This window comes from Strigops habroptila, chromosome 2 (assembly GCF_004027225.2).
Source record: "Strigops habroptila isolate Jane chromosome 2, bStrHab1.2.pri, whole genome shotgun sequence".
Classification (NCBI taxonomy): domain Eukaryota; kingdom Metazoa; phylum Chordata; class Aves; order Psittaciformes; family Psittacidae; genus Strigops; species Strigops habroptila.
This window is the reverse complement of record NC_044278.2, coordinates 120,271,255-120,288,313: the sequence shown is the minus strand read 5'-3', so window position 1 is coordinate 120,288,313 and position 17,059 is coordinate 120,271,255. Positions and strand designations below refer to the sequence as shown.

At 42.1% G+C, this 17,059-nt stretch overlaps 1 protein-coding gene across 17 annotated transcripts in view; it reads left to right on the top strand.

Moving 5' to 3' along the window:
• The first annotated feature begins 5,200 nt into the window (after positions 1 to 5,200).
• EMSY (EMSY transcriptional repressor, BRCA2 interacting) overlaps positions 5,201 to 17,059 on the top strand; it is a 40,695-nt gene continuing 28,836 nt past the window's right edge. For 10 of the 17 annotated variants that reach the window (XM_030475894.1, XM_030475888.1, XM_030475891.1 and 7 more), the window contains exons 1-6: positions 5,204 to 5,333; positions 6,388 to 6,496; positions 10,027 to 10,126; positions 10,735 to 10,809; positions 13,316 to 13,491; positions 14,654 to 14,806. In XM_030475894.1, coding sequence (XP_030331754.1) covers positions 6,427 to 6,496; positions 10,027 to 10,126; positions 10,735 to 10,809; positions 13,316 to 13,491; positions 14,654 to 14,806 — 574 coding nt within the window. In that variant the 5' untranslated portion in view covers positions 5,204 to 5,333; positions 6,388 to 6,426. The other 7 variants (XM_030475889.1, XM_030475899.1, XM_030475890.1 and 4 more) reach the window with 7 other exon arrangements.

The window sequence follows — 17,059 nt, the reverse complement described above, 5'->3', positions numbered from 1 at the left end:
TTCTTGCTTCTTTTCTGAATTGCTGATAGACTGAACCAAATAATATTATTTTTTCCTCGATTTTCCCATTTTACTTTTGAAATAAGACTCTTGGATGCTGAAAATTCACCGTTTACAGCAGACAAGGAGTAGCTGTGCACTGTTCCCATGTGCATAGTACCTCACTGATACACCTCTGCTCTACCTGGGAAAGTCTGCTTTGAAAAGAAAGGATTATTTCGGAGTCTGTGTCAAGTAGGTTGAAGCAATGCGAGTGGAGACGCAGTTAATAACCCAGCAAGAACCACACAGCAAGGCTGCTGTGCTCATTTGCTACGAGCCACTGAAGAGCTGAGAGGCGCAGCTTTGTCCTGGTGACCTGGGCTGCATACAAATCACCTCCCTGCTCCTCCCTTGGGCCATCTCATGCTTCCGAGCTCATTGTCTTCCCTCTTCCATTGTCTTCGGGGATAGAAGGAAGCGTGGTGAGACACAGATCATTCTGTTAGCGCCCAGAAAGTTTAATTAATTAGAGCAGTGTCTGTAATTGATGAGAATCCTGTTATTTAAACTGATGGGGGATCTGAGGATGCCAGGTTGTAAAGAACATAAAGGAGAGTAGGAGTGCTTGATGGTCACTGCATTTCTTTACTGAAAGGAGGCAGAATTTTTGCTTAAATGCATATATTTGAGCAAATACTGGATTCCCCAATGTTGGACACTGTTAGGATTGGGCTGGACATCTAGTCTAGGTCATGCTTCACCTAGAAACCAGATGACGCTTTAAGTCCCTTCCACCCTGGGATTCTATCATTCTTAAGAATACCCAGCAGGATGCTGTTATAAATAATAGTTGTGTGGCTTTTATATAGCACCATCTGTCATTAGGTTTTAAATGCTTTATAAAAGTGGGAAACAGAGGCACGGAGAGGTGATACAACTCGTGCAGGGTTGCTCCCCAAGTCACCATCAGATGAAGAATACAGCAGATCCTGGTGAGTCCCAGCTTCATCTCTGCTGGCTGTGACAGGAAAGCTAATGGTGAGCTGCCGTTAACACATTTAGAACTAAGATATCAGCCTGATGTGACCAAGCTACAAAAATTGAGTGATTTCAGCTTTAATTATTTGACTTCTTAGCTCACCTCAACTGCCGGAGAAAATGGATCATTACAAACTACTTTTACCCTGCGGGATTTTCACACTGTTGAGCCTTGCCTCCTTAGGAAAGAACATGAAACACTGCTGCTGTTGAGAAGTTTGTCCCTTGTTTTACTTTGTGAACAGTAAGAAAGTGCTCTGTAATTTGGGGCCTCATTAAATTATGACTCAGAGGCTGGGGATGTAGGTAATGAGAACTAAGAGAGCGATTAGCATCTAGAAGGCAACTAAGGCTAGAAAAAGTGCTGGCATTTTCATATTCTACATTTTCTTCCTTTATCCACAATGAATTAATTTATTTTATATGGATTTACTAAGAATATGTGGGACATTCAGCCATGTTTCTGTATTAAAGAAGTAAGCCTAAACCATATTGGCTTTACTTTCATGGTTTTTTTAGTCTATAATTGGAACACTCTTGACATTTTGTTTCTGACATAAATAAACGCTGTCAAGTCTCACTCTCCTTCAGGTGACCTCCCTTGATTAGGCTAGAAGATCCAAGCTGGCTGCATGAAATCATTCTGAGTCCAGATAACCTTAATTTAGTCTTATGGAAAGATCAATACTTCTCCTGGGACTTGTTACTGCTGTACATCAAACAGATCAGTGATTTTTATGGGATGGGGAGACTTGACTCAGGGACACCTTCCACTAGAGCAGGTTGCTCCAAGCCCCTGTGTCCAACCTGGCCTTGAACACTGCCGGGGATGGGGCAGCCACAGCTTCTCTGGGCACCCTGTGCCAGGGCCTCAGCACCCTCACAGGGAAGAGCTTCTGCCTCAGAGCTCATCTAAACCTAATCTAAATCTAAACCTCAGCATCTGCTGCTGCAAGGGACAACGTTGGTGGATCCATTCAAGTTGATCAACCACCACGGACCTCTGGCCTTGCCTCAGGTTACAGGACTGATTATTTACGTGTTTTGGGTAGGGTTCTTTTCCTTTGTCCATGGTACCCCAGCCCTCCCATATCTATAGGTAATGGAGTACTGATTAATCCAGAATTGATATATATGAGAATTAATATAATGTAAAGATGTAGGTTAGTCTGAAATAAATTGCAATGTTGCTGCCAGAACTAGAAGCACGATTTGGCCTTCAGACTTTCTAGACTTCTTGCGTATTTCCAATTCTAGGTCTTGTTCTTAATAAAAACAAGAAGTATTCATAAAAATAATCTTCAGAAACACAGCAATCACAGCTTCAAACACTTCATACATAACTGGCTTGGGTTTTACATCTCTTTCTGTTCTGTATGCTGAAGGAAATGAAGCGTATACTACTTTCTTGAGTACATATATATGTATGTACGTGTCAGTGTGTGTCTGTCCACTCTGCCCATAATAACTTTTGATCCTGTCGGTGAATTCCATCCACGTTTGGAATAAAAAAAATAAAGATCTGAAGAAAATAGACCAAATCGATCTAATGAAGTTTAATGAATATAGCTCTGAGCAGGCTGGGAAAATGTATTTGTGTTCTCTCTGAGCTGTGTTGTTAGCAAAGATTTCACTGGGGAGCGTGTATGAGAACAGAGTGCATTAATAAACACACGAAGACAAAATACTCAGCTAAAATCTACACCTTAGTAGATAGATTTATTTAATAATAGAGGTTTTGGTATTTTCTTGCTCATGGAATGATTTATTCTACAAATACAAAGGCCAGCAGTTAAGCACATCAGATGCAATAAAACTAATGCTCTGCTAGAACATCATTTACAACTGATGAATAAACCTCAACAGGGTTATTTCATTCTGGTGGGCAGCAAGGTCTGTGTTGCTTGTGCCTATTGATCAGAGCAATCCAACTAATACCCATTTCAGATAGGTTTGCAATGGAGTCTCTGATCCGCAAAGGAAAACTTCAACTTCTGGCCCTAACCTGGTCTGCATCATCCCCAGGTTTGTGCAAAGCTTAGGACATTTATGAAGCAATATAATGCAGAGGTGATGCTATTTGCCTTCAGCTGGTTCTTGTTTAGGAAGGCATTAAAATAGGAAGGAAAATTGTTGTAGCTCTCCCGCAGCACGATTGTTTTCAAGTGCTTGAGACACATACACCGCTGTGAAGAACAATGGGAAACTGCAAGTGAGAAAGTGTTCATCAATGATCACATTGAAGAAATATTTCTATCTATAGTTAGGTGGAAATAGCAGCACTTGCAGATCTGGAAATAGGTGTTGCGATTCAATGCACCCCATGCATCTGCCTTGGCTTCACCTCAGCAAACGTCCAGCTGGTTCTGGCATTATGAAAGCAAACTATAACATGAGGTTTTCTGGGAGATAGTGGAATGAGGAGGAGCCCTTCCCTCCTCTTCATCACACTCTCCGGCTCCAGGGTGTGTGTCTGCTTTGCAGAGTCAAAAGGCATGCAAGAGGAATCTCAATCTCAACAGGGTTAACAAACAAAGGATTCAAAGAAGGCTTGAACAATAAATATTTAATGAGAAGACCTTTCCTCAACTTTGTGTAGTGAGATCAAGGTTTGTACTAGCTTTTATTTATTTTATTTTATTTTATTTTGTTTTATTTTATTTTAGTTGATTTTAGTTGATTTTATTTTAGTTAATTTTATTTTAGCTTAGTTTAGTTAATTTTATTTTATTTTTATTTTATTTTATTTTATTTTATTTTATTTTATTTTATTTTATTTTATTTTATTTTGTTTCCTGCCATTTCATTTCATTTTATTTACGTATTCATTTCACACTTGCTGAGAATAGGCTTGCTATATTGAGCAATACAGATGCCCCATCCCTGGCAGTGTTCAAGGCCAGGTTGGACACAGGGGCTTGGAGCAACCTGCTCTAGTGGAAGGTGTCCCTGCCTGTGGCAGGGGGTTGGAGCTGGATGAGCTTTAAGGTCCCTACAACATAAACATTCTATAATGATGATGATGATGAAGCATGGATAACAAGCGCCTGCAGGAAAAACAAAGCCCTGAACAAGACCGTGAGCAAAAGCTCATCCTAAAGGAGCTTTGGTGTGATTTTCCAGTGATCGCCTTGTAGGCAGCTTTATGCTTTGGATTATTTTTTTACTTTCTCACTACAACACGCAGCCACAATCATAGGTTTGGGTTGGAAAGGACCTTAAAGCTCATCCAGTTCCAGCCCCCTGCCACGGGCAGGGACACCTTCCACTAGAGCAGGTTGCTCCAAGCCCCTGTGTCCAACCTGGCCTTGAACACTGCCAGGGATGGGGCAGCCACAGCTTCTCTGGGCACCCTGTGCCAGCACCTCAGCACCCTCACAGGGAAGAGCTTCTGCCTCAGAGCTCATCTCAATCTCTGCTGTTTCAGTTTAAACCCATTCCCCCTTATCCTATCAGTCCCATTGCTTCTCATCAGTGGCTGCACCCCCGAGATACTCTGATTTCTGTTTCTAATCTGATCTAAGCACTTTTAAACAGACCCAGTTTACTGTTTATCTCGGAAAATACGAAGCAAGAAAAGTTATAATCGCAGTTAGACACGAAGGAGCAGCCAGGCCCAGGGCTTTTGGCAGTGGGTAATTGCTTAAGCTGTGTGAGAAGATCACAATGAGAAGGACACCACAAGCTCACGGGTGCGAGCGTGGCTTTAGGGTGTGTGTTTTACAACCATATTGTGCGCACGCATCGTGTTTGACAACAGCACCGCACGTAACCAATGCCCGTCTTAACTCGTAAAGCTGGAAACAGCTAAATGACGTCAAGGATGATGTCAGCCCTGCACATTCCTTCGCAGAAGCGGCGCCCAAGCCCTTAATTCCTTAATTTTAGTGGTGGTGGGGGATGCTATTAAATTACACCGCTGCGGAGAGCGCTGGAGGGTGTTTGTCCACTCCCGCCGCCCGTACCCGCGGCGGGGCCATGACGGGACAGCCTTCCCCTCTTCCCACCCCTGAGGACTACAACTCCCAGCGTGCTCCTCTTCTCCGCGCATGCGCTTCTCTCACCCTCGGCGCCATCTTGGCAAAGCATTTCATCCATCTCCTCTCTCTCAGACAGCGCTGGGACTACGACTCCCGGCGTGCTCCGCGGCTCACACGCATGCGCTCTGCGTCCCGCCGCCATCTTGGCCCGGGGAAGCGCTGCCGCCGCCGCCGCCGCCGTCGCCACTAAACAAACCGGAGCGCGGCACCGGGGCAGGTAGGAGGGGCCCTGCCGCCGAGGAGCCTTTCGATGTGCCGGGCACGGCCGGGCAGGTGGGTCCCGCTTCCCAGCAGCACCCCCTCGCCTTGCCCCGGGCTCGCTCCCCGGCAGCGGAGACGGGCAGCTCCGTTTCCCCCGACGGCGGGGACCCGCCGCCGCCGCCGCCGCCCCCTTCCCGGGCCCGCGCCCCGGTCCCCGCCTTCAGGCCGCTGGCGCTGCCCCTCCGCGGCCGCCGCCCGCTCTCCCGCTCCTTCCCGGCTTCCGAGCGCGGTGGGGACCCAGCGCCGCTGCCGAGGGCTGTGGGGGGCACCGGGGAAGGGCGGGCGGGGAGCCTCCAGGCGCCGTGTTGCCTCCGGGCGCCCTTGGAGATAGATGATCCATCCTCCCTCCCTGTAACCCCGCGCTGGAACGTGCGACGGCGCCGGGGCTTTTGTTCCCGGTGCCCACTCCCCGCTGTGCCGTTCCCTGCCCCAGCCGGCTCGCCCCGCTCGCCTCCGGCTCCTCTTTCTCCCTTTATTATCCTCATTGCGACGGGGAGATGCGGCTTCTTCCCCCGCCACCCCCGGAATCTCGCCGCGATGCGATGGGGCGAGGGGGTGTTCCTGTGTTTTGGTTTGGGGTTGGTTTTTTGTTTTTTGGGGGGGGGTTAGTGTTGGAAAGCGAATTTTCACGGTGGTTTTTTTTTTTTTTTGCTATTCTGTCATATAATAGGCTGGTGCTAAATGCGTCCCCCGGGGGGAAGGGGGAGCGTGCGGTTAGCTGGAAGAGTTCTTATAATAGGTGCTCTGTGCATAAAGAGAGGGAGGAGACTGGAACATCAATTCGGAGAGCGTTTTGGCGTGAAAAAGGGCTTGAGAAGGAGGAGGGAGACTCGGTAAAAACGTTCGGGTGATGGAGCTGAGCTAGAGGGAGTATAGGAAGTCCGTGCCCTTGTGAAACTGCTGGATTCCTGCATGGCGAAGCATGCCATTACAAAGGTTGGAGTGTGGGGATGGGAGGGAATGTGTCGGTGGAGTTGTGAGCAGGCTGAGGAGAGTTTGCATCAATCGGTTTGGGAAATCAATACGTGACAGACTCGCTCTTACTGTATTTATATTCCTTTTCCAGCGAGGCTGAGCTCTCCGGGAGCACAAACAGGAGGGAAAGATGCCAGTGGTGTGGCCAACTCTTCTGGATCTCAGCAGAGATGAATGCAAGAGGATCCTTCGCAAACTGGGTACAGTAAGATACAATTTGTGGGTCTGTATGTTTGCCCTTTTAAGATTTGCCTGCCTGCTGCTTCCATGGAATACTTTAATATGTCTACAGGCAACTTACAAGTCATTTCCTGCATTCTGCATGTGTCATTGGTTTGACAGCCCAGGCTTAAAATGATGTTTGGCAGATGCTCTCTGCCAGAGCGAAATGAATAGAGCAGAATTGTTTTGGTTTGGTCGAGTTTCTCACGGATGCCCTAGTCCATCTCTGCCTTGATGGTGCAGTGTTGCATTGCTGTTTTTATGACTGTTAACATGCCCGGGGTACTCTGTGAGAGGAGGGTCCTCGTTTGGTTTTCAGTTCTGTGTTAGACACCTTTTCGTACCAAAATACCCCCATGGAACCCTGGTTTAACCAGCACTGGGGGGCTGAGTTCAAGTAATAAAGGTAGAAAAAGAATCTCTGATGGTTTGTGATCTGCAGTTACACAAATTATCAGGGAAGTGTGAAAACAATGTGCTTTCAACTGTTGTAACAGCAGGAGCTTTTTGCATTGTTCAGCATCTGAGACCCCTGCCTGATAAGAGATATATATTGGGAGGCTTTTTGGTGCTCTGTCCTTGTAAATGTCTGAGACATGCTTTTGCGTTTTGGAAGGTAATGAAAATATTTGCTCTTTCCTCACACATCCACTTCTGGCTACCACAGGAGAGGCTCCTTTGTTAGACCATTGATCTGGTCTTGTGCAGTCGTTTCTGGGTTCTTAGGGATGAATTTATTTAGTTAAAGGTTTTTTTGCCACTTAAATGATGCATAATACTAGAAGAGAAGAAAAAAACCCTTATATTTCTGGTCAGACTTTCTTCTGAGGAGCATAATGTAGGAGATGATGTCAGGAAGAAAGTCGAGACTCCCTCTAACTTCCTGTGACTGTCAAGTCACAGCTTTTCTCGTTCTCATTTTACTTGGACGTTAAAAGATGATGTGCTGTACTTCTTAACTGTGCCAAAGCTCGCGTACGTTATGAAGCCATCCCCTCTATTTTCTGAGAGTTGAGAATTTCCCTGTTTATTTCATTTCTTGGGAACCTGGGAGTTGCAGTCAGTTGAAACAGCGATGTCGCGCACAACATTACAACTAAGCCGCACACCCATTAAGGTGAGTGCTCTAGGCCTTAAGCGAGGCTTAAGAAGTACAAAAAAACTAAGAGAAAGTGCAGGATGCCAAAAGATTTGGACCGGATTTGTGCTGCTGAATTTTGTTAACGTAGCTCTGCTGGCTGGGAGCATGGAAAAAAAACTTCCACCCCAGCTGCTGGCAGAACCTTGCTGGTGCAGCTGAGCCAAACAGAACTGCAGCTACACCTCCTTCAATGACATAACCTATGCTGACAGGAAAAGAAATAAATAATAAAACCCTCTTGCTGGTTGTTTTTTTCTTTTCCTTTCCCTTTTTTTTTTTTCCTGGCAGGAGCTGTGTCCCCACAAGGGGGCCCTGTGTGTGGAACAGAGGGTCAGAGCCCGTAGGAGCCCTGTGTTTGCTAGGGAAGAGAAGCTCTTGAGTTTAAATAGATGTACTGCAGGACTGGAGGGTCAAGGAGCACGGGCAGTGGGAGTGAATAGCTGTCTAAGGGTTATATCCAGCAATATTCATCTGCTTTAGAGAGTCCTGCTTTTCCAGGACATCCATCATGCCCCATCACAAGTGAAATGCAGTGGTGTAGGTGAGGCTGAAATGCATCCTGAGGTGTGCAATACCTAGCATAGTTCTGCAGCGTTTGTGGTTTATAACTGAGTAAAGGCATGATGGTAGCACCTTACACTTGAAATAATGATATTTATTTGTGGAACCTGTTTTGTGAAACCGTTTGATGTGTTTTTTTGTTGGAAAGAGCGATTGCTACATAGAATCACAGAACAGTTTGTGTTGGAAGGGACCTTTAAAGCTCATCCAGTTCCAACCCCCTGCCACGGGCAGGGACACCTTCCACTAGAGCAGGTTGCTCCAAGCCCTATCCAGCCTGGCCTGAATAAGGGTGATGAAGCTAGTTACAACTGTTCTGAAATCTTTACTATCTTCCAAAAGGCCAAAATGTGCATTTTTAAAGCCCTGGTCTAGAGAATGTCTATGAAAAATGCAGAAAGAAAAAAAAAATCTAATGATTATACAGTTGTATCTGAGAATTAGTTTATGTTGTTAACAAGGGAAAATAATTAGTATCTTAAATATTGTAACATGGTTGTCTAAATAAATGTTGATATTAGTAATAACCATTGCATTAATTAGCAAATGTTTTATAACTGAAGCTGTAACTGCTTCTGTAGGTCACTCAACATCCTTGTGTAAGGCTGCATAGTTAACCAAAGCGACTCTGCTTTGTGTTTTGTCAGGACAGGAGAGCAGGACTTCTTTTCAGCACAATTCCTTGATTTGATTTGTAAATTAGCTCTTTGGAATCCTAAACTGAAAGCTTTTCAGAAGAGCAGCGCTCTTTTCTTTTGCAGCAAACATCAGAGGTGTTAGGTCTTGGCATAGCCCTTTTATTTTGGTTAACTGGGATCTGTTGTGGGGTTGGTTTGGGTTGGCCACTGAAGTGGGGGTGGCAAAGCCAGCTATGGAAGTATCAAAGGAGTTTGTGTTTTTGGGTTAAAGCAGGAGTTACAGTCATGTTTCCTTCCACTGTGCTAAGCTTAGAACAACGAGTCATTCTTCGGCAAATCAGCAGACTCCATTATTTCATTAGGTGTATTTTCACCCTGCTTCATAGGACACAATTCAGACGTTTCAGTAGCCTTTAACTATTTGATTTTTATTAAAACACTGATGGCATGGCATTTACATAGGTCACTGGAATTACAAATTCACCTGAAATCAGAGTCGCATGTTGGCGAGTTAATCTTTGTGATAGTTCTCCAGTTAAGAGTAGCTCTACGTTTAAGAATAGCCTAATTGTTTCTTTTGTGTTGAGCAGGTGTAATTCAGTGTGTTGTGTCCTTTTCAGATTCAAGTAGTTGTACATTTCAAGTAAATGGGCATAAAAGATGGTGATGATTGTATTTAACAGGCTAGAGCTGATGTTCTCCACGCTCATTAAGGAAAAGCATTATGGAAAACCCAGTTGCTCTTTTGATAATGCGATTCTTTTTCAAGCCAAGCTTTTCTGTGGAACTTTTAACAAAGATACATGTTAAAAGGTGTTTTTCTCCTGCTTCTAGAGAATTCTAAGCTTCTCTTCAAATTTGGGGACTGTTTCTTCAAGCTTTCTGGTTGAACTGTCAGCTCAGAGCTTGACATATTCGGTTGGGTTTATAAACTAGATAATACTCTCTGATGATAGAATTGTTTCATAGAAAAGCTGTACGCTGCAGAGTAATTGAGTGAGAGAGTTCTAAATCATCAGTCTCTTTTCAAAAGTACTAAATAATTGAAAGACATGTTCCTCTTAATGATTTTGCAAATGAATAGAATCCTGTCAGTAATACTGCAAATAACATTTTTTTCCCTTTGCTGTGAGCATTAAATAAAATCCTATTTGTTCTAATTCTTCAGAACTGGAAGCATATGCAGGTGTCATCAGTGCCTTACGTGCACAGGGAGACCTTACGAAAGAGAAGAAGGATCTTCTTGGAGAACTCTCTAAAGTGCTTAGGTAACCCTGACCTCTTTAAAATAAGAACCAGTGACCTGTTTTCTTCTAAGGTATTACCTGCTTTTTTTCTATCACTAGCATCACAAAGCAAATCTTAATTCAGAGAAGAAATTCTCCATCTGGTGGAGGTTTAATTCCTCTTCTGCTTTGACTTTTTAACAAGGAAAATGACTGTGCTTCTGTGATTGAAGCTTTACTGTTTTGGTGCTTTGTGAGATACAGCGTTACAAGCTCACAGGTAGCTCATGAGTATGTGCTGGCTTCATCAAGGTAGAACTTCAAGGTCTTCTTCAAGAAAGAATGCTGTGTGTTCTGTGCAAATTTTTCTGCCACGTGCTTTACATTTATTGCTCTCCTTAGGAGGTTGGATTCTAGCTGGTTTGCTATGAACAGCAATGTTCTTTTTATCCTTCAGTAATATATTTGAACAACAATACATTCATTCTTCCTCCCTGTGATAGCAAAAGTTAAGTGACAATCTCTTAAATGTAAATGCCTGTTCCCTTTCGTCTCTTGAGTAGATTATTCATAAGTTTAATTTCAGGCTAGAAGTTTTAGATAAATGTTCCTGTCTCCCTTTGACTAAAATGTATTGCTGTTTTTAATAGTATTTCAACGGAGAGACATCGCGCTGAAGTTCGGAGGGCAGTAAATGATGAACGACTAACGACTATTGCACACAAGTAAGCTACAGGTCATTTTCTATGTGATATCAAAGGTACCCTTTGGAAAATCCATTATGCCTTAACTGAAAGATAGAAGTTTGAAGATTGATGGTGCTTTAAGGAACGCGAGTTAAAACAGCGTATGGGTGAAGGAATTACTGTGTCAGGTTTATGTCGGGGAACTGGAAACAGTTATTTAGTATTGTTGCATTTTGGATCTGGAGGCATCCCATTCACTGTACAAACGCAATATAAGAAACAGTCTTTTGTCATGGAAGATGTTCTTCCCTGAGGCGCTGGCACAGGGTGCCCAGAGGAGCTGTGGCTGCCCCATCCCTGGCAGTGTTCAAGGCCAGGTTGGACACAGGCGCTTGGAGCAACCTGCTCTAGTGGAAGGTGTCCCTGCCCGTGGCAGGGGCTTGAATTGGATGAGCTTTAAGGTCCCTTCCAACCCAGACCAGTCTGGGATTCTATGAAAGAGGTTTCTGAGACATAGACCAGAAGAAACAGAGGGTGGAGAAAATAGAGAAATCCTTAAGCAGGATGAAGATGTTTTTTGTTTTAGCTTTAATTTTATTTAAATCCTTTTGGAAAGGTTATATTAAGAGGGACTTAACTACACAGAAAGACAAAGGGAGAGAAAGAGGTGGCAGAGATCAGTGGAAAACAACATATCAGCACAGAGGGGGGAAAAAATGGTCAGAGTTAAAAAAACTGCAGCAAATTAACTGATGACGTGTCCACCCTTCCTGCTTGATGCAGCTGCTGTGCTGGCATCCACTGGGCTGGTTCCTCCTTGCATTTGCTTTTGCAAGCTCCACAGGATTTTGAAAGGTGGAGAGGAGCAAGAGGGCAAGTGCTTACATATCTTTGATAGTTACTTAACTGTCTTACTGTTAAGAACTGTCTTTAAACAGAGCAGGATTGGAAGTGTCTGTATATTTCTTCTTTTTCAGTGTTACAGCCATTGATTTTTAAGTTTAACTATTGTAGATTAGGTGTCACGGGAATTAAAAAAGGAAATCATACAAATAGCAGGCCAGTTTGAGTTAGCAGTTATACAATAGATCCGAGACTTGCCAAAATCAGCATACAGTTTTAGTGCTGCAGAAGGACTTTCAACATTTTAGTGTTTCAATGTTCAAGTTGATGGAGTTAGAAGTATGCTGTTACCAAACAAAACCCACCAACTTCCTTACACTCCTTTAAAGAAAGGGGAAAAAATAATGAAGAATAAGCATTTAGTTGTCAGATCAGGTTTCTTTTCTTCAATCAAGTGTCCTTTTTAAGTAGTAGTTCTGTTTTTAGCATTTTACAGAACGAGCATAAAGTTTGTCCTGAGGTGTTGAACTTCAGATGGATGCGATATTATAATCCAGACAAGGTGCAATTGTGAAGTGCTGCATCTCTTTATTTTTCCTGTGGTAATTCTTTGTAAGTGATGGTTGGTAATACAATATTTGACTTAAATAATTATCTCTAACTCATTAAGAAAGCCCACTTTCTGGCTTTGCTATGTGCAACATTTGTAGTCTTAATTTTTATTGGAAAGATGTATTTTTACCTCGGCTGATGTAGCTCTGCTTACACTATATGAATATGTATATGAAGAACGCTGAAGTGTATCAGGATTTAACAACAGAGCAGATCCTCTGCATTTTACAAACTAATTTGTGGTAGCTTTTGCTGCAACTTGCTTGCAATAGTTCACGTGAGAAGTTGTATTTTCAGAATATATTAATACATTAAAATGGGTTGATTTGCTTAAGAACATAACAGCGTTGAAAAATGATTTGCCATTTTGGTTTTGCTGATTTGACAAATGACTCGCGTAATAAGTCATAAACAGAAATACTTCTTCCATCTAGATAAGAACAGCATTTTTTTGGAAGCATTCCAGTTTGTAAGTACTAAAGTTAAGAGAAAATTGGAGCAGCAGGCTGGTTCCTGTTGAGTAAGATGCTTGGGGTGTACTTAAATCATTTCATGTTGTATTACCTTGTTTGGGACTACTTTAGTAAGTCTGAGAAGCTCTTCTGCTCAGGTAAAACAAGATTTGCATTAGAAGCTGAAGAGTTTTTCCCTGTAACGTAGTAGTAGATGTAAAATTCCAATAGTCTTTTATTGGATGTGTAGGTATTTACACATCCAATTTACACATCTATTGATGTGTAGGTATTTTTGTCATCCAGAAGTAGAGAGTGTACCAACTCTGCCTGAATAGTAGCTAATCTAATATGGAGGTTTTGAGCGTGACATCCACACATGTCTGTCCCCTTAAGGGCTCTTTAAAACAAAACAGGTAAAGCAGCAGCAACTCTTGAGATTTCTATGGGAGGATTTCTACATCAGGTGGCAAAAATGTAAGGCTTTCATGAAACGAAGACAGTTGAAGGTTATTGCTGTAGTATGTCTTTAGAAACTGCCTTTTAGACTTTCAGGGTTGAAAAAAGCCTATTAAATAAGAGTACTGAGTATTTTGGAAACTCTGCAATATACTTACAGCCTGTGCATTTCTGTTTAGTATGTCTGGACCAAATAGCTCTTCCGAATGGTCTATAGAAGGTCGTCGCCTGGTGCCGCTGATGCCACGGCTTGTTCCACAAACAGCTTTTACTGTTACTGCTAATGCTGTTGCCAATGCAGCTGTTCAGCACAATGCATCTCTTCCAGTTCCTGCAGAAACTGGAAACAAAGAAGGTGAGAGGAAGCTGGGATTCTACTGCAGTCTGTGGGAATGTAGAAATAATGTCACTGTAGAAATTGTTATCTCAGATTTTTAAGTTAGACTATTATTATTTTTAATCTGAATCTTTCTTATTGAACAGCATTCCTAGAAATATGAAATTATTATTTATTTAAATGCCTTTGCAGCACCTGCAGCCTAAATCTGACACTTGGTGTTAGTGAGCACACTAGTGACTGAAATTAAGAAAACCAAATTGCCAGGAAACAAGGGGGAAATTCACTGGTTAACTTGTTAAGCTCTGTAAACTCCAAAAACTTGGACCGATGGCTTCAGATTTTGTTAAGTTCTGTAAGTGATGAAAGATGTTTAAAGTCCCTTCCAACCGAAACCGTTCTATGATTTGATGTTTCAGAACACTTTCAGAATATAAGTAGGTTTTGGTGAAAGTGAAGAAAATTTTGTTGGTTTTCTGTTATTATTTTCCCCCCATTTGAGATTAAACACACCAAGTTAACAAGTTAAAAGATTACTATTTTCTTTCCCTATGCCTTTTAAATAATGCTAGTACACATTCCATCTAGCTTGGCTGAATGGGCTTGAATTGTGCTTCATGCGACTGGAGAATGTGTAACACTTCTTGAAACAAGCTGGTTTATTCTGGTTGTGTGAGAAATGCTGGATCATTGTGCTATTACTTATAAGAAAAGGTTGAAAAAAGCTGATTAGCATAATCAGGTGTTTGTTACCAAAGGAATGTTTCAGTTTCTTCAACTGATGTCCTGTTGAGGAGAGACACTAGCTATTTTCTATCAGTGACCAGTGTGCATATGGTCATCTATAGAAAAGCAAAAAGATGAAAATATTGAATTAAAATGCTAAAATGAAAAATAACAAGTTGTAAAAGATCAGGTTAATACAAATAAATCTAGAATGGGCAGCACAGATTTCTGGGGATGGGAGGAGGGGAGGTTAGATTTCTCTGTTGTCTTTGAAGGCCTTTAATTCCATGGCCATGCTTAGGTCAAACTGGGGAGTAATCAACAGGATTGCAGAGGCAAAGGTATGGATAATGACCCAATAAGTCTTTGGCTTCCATTTCAGTTGTTAAAATAGTGATAGAATAACGGGATTCTGCACTTCAGTTATATGGAAGGTGTCTTTTCTCCTCTTCAGTGGTGGTTTGCTATTCCTACACAAGTACCACTTCAACCCCAACATCTACCCCTGTTCCAAGTGGCAGTGTAGCAACAGTGAAGTCCCCCAGACCTGCCAGTCCAGCCTCCAATGTAGTCGTCTTGCCAAGTGGAAGTACTGTTTACGTCAAAAGTAAGTGATACTAGCAACTGATTAACAAAAGGGAAAGAAAGAGACAGTCTTGTGGCTGAAGCATGGACTGAGTTAAACACTTTGACCTTGGGCAAGTCATTTAATGCCTTTTATGCCTTCGTTTAGTCTAAAGGATGAATTTATTGCTTCCCCTTTTCAGAGAAATCACGTTCAGGATAAATCCACTCACTGTAAAATGCTGCAGGGAGCAGTAATAACAAGGACAACAAGAGTGAAAAGTAGTTTCAAAATTAAACCTAGGAAATGCTGTGTATCAGTGGATTTCTGATCCAGCTTGATCAGAACTTGTCTTTAAGGTGGCTCTGCTGGTTGCTTCCTTCTGCTGAAGTAATGCATAGTAGTCACTTCCTTGAGTTAGAAAAGGTCCCTCCTTTCCACTTTCATGGTGTGCAGTAGCCTGGCAAGCATTTACATGGTTATGTTATCTATGTCTGGCTGTTTTGTCATTTATTTGGAAGTGAATCTCAGTGAGGCTTGCATTCCTCGGCAACTGTGAAAACTACATATGAAATCCCACCAGACACCCATCTTCATGTATTTGAACTTGGAAATACCCAGGGTATAACGTCCACAATCAGTCTTTTTTCTTACCCCCCTTCCCTTCTTTCATTGGCTAATAGATCAGTTAGTTTTAAAAGCAGAATATGTCCTTATACATAAACCCTGCTCATCAAAGGTAGTTTTATTGAACTAATAAAGATGTTTCCTTCTGTCCTTATTTGCTGTCTATATCAAAATGCAGGTGACAAAGATTAACAGTGAAGTTGATAAGTGCTATTTTTATGCTTGCTTTAGTATTTTAGAAATGATCTTTATGCTTTATGTGGATGTTTGTATAAACTTGTAGCTAGTCAGAAATGCCACGTTTTACATAGTGTTATCTGCAGACTACTGTCTGCAAGGCCTGAATCAACCCACAGAACCCATTGCATGAAGATTTTTCATTTTCCTGATTTAATGCACTAATCACTTGGATTTAGTTTAAGGATTCAGGGGAAAAATGTTCTTAACCTCTTAAAAATTTAATTTAGACCTCTAATGAATTATTACATGGTAATACATGAATTATACATGAATTATTACATGGTAATGAGTGTAAAACCAGTCTAGACGCACAGTGGAGAGATGAAACGTTCTCATTTTTATTCTGTCCATCCCTAGACTGCACTTTTTTTCCCCACTTTGCATGCTTCGTTTTGTTCCTTTTGGGTTTTTTTTTAAGGAATTGAGTGTCTTTCAGTCTGTGTTATATCAGTCACATTAGTTTTAACAAACCTGCTGAAGAGCAAGCTCAGGAGGCCTGAGTTATAGTGGTGACTTTGCCACTGATCTGTTGTGTGACCTCATCCGAGTCACAGTCTGATTGAGCCATTAACCTCTCCCTGCCTCTGCTTCCTTGCTTGTCAAGTGTGAGTTACACTCAAGCTGTACTACCTTTTAGCTAAATGCTGGGGGAAAACTTCGTGCAAATGCAGTTTCTAACATGAAATCATAGAATTAACATTCTAACAGAACCCGAGCAGTGAAAATAAGAGATGAAATGAGCTCTACTTAACAAAAAATAATGTTCTGCTAGTTTAATCTTCCTTTCTTATTTTTGTATTGTTCTTTTTTGGGTTTTTTTTTGGTGGATAAGGATTACAAATAGCTTTCTCTTCAGTATTTCTTAGTGACCCACCAAGATAACAGCCGTGTCCTAACATCCTAGCTGCATATGGAGTTTTGATTCAAATAGATTCTGAAATTCCAGCACGTTTTCAGTGTGATTAACAACCTCACAGCTATAAGTTTGCATAGTGCACTCACAGTAATACTTAAAACCCTGTTCATAATAGAGTTTAAAGTCATATAACCAAATCTCTGCTTTATATAGCCTCTAGGCTTGTTCAGGGCCATAAAGTAAAGTGTTGATTAGAGCTTTGAAATCCACCTGTAGATCCATGCTTTGTCTGTACAGCTACAGCCAGCTAAAATGTATTTTTGGGGGTTCAAAGCAAACTTAAAGCAAAGCCTTTGCTTCTCTTCTCTAGTTCAGTTTCCACAGAAGTGGATTTCCACATCTTTTTGTGGGTAAACCTGACAGCCTTCTGAAGTGCACCTGCAATGAGCTGGGACTCATACGAAGAGAGAATCCCATGTTCCAGAGATTACTTGCTGTGCTAGAGGGCACTTTCTTGTCCATGTTAATTCCTGCATCTTCACTTTTGGAATGCCAGAATACTTAGTTATTTT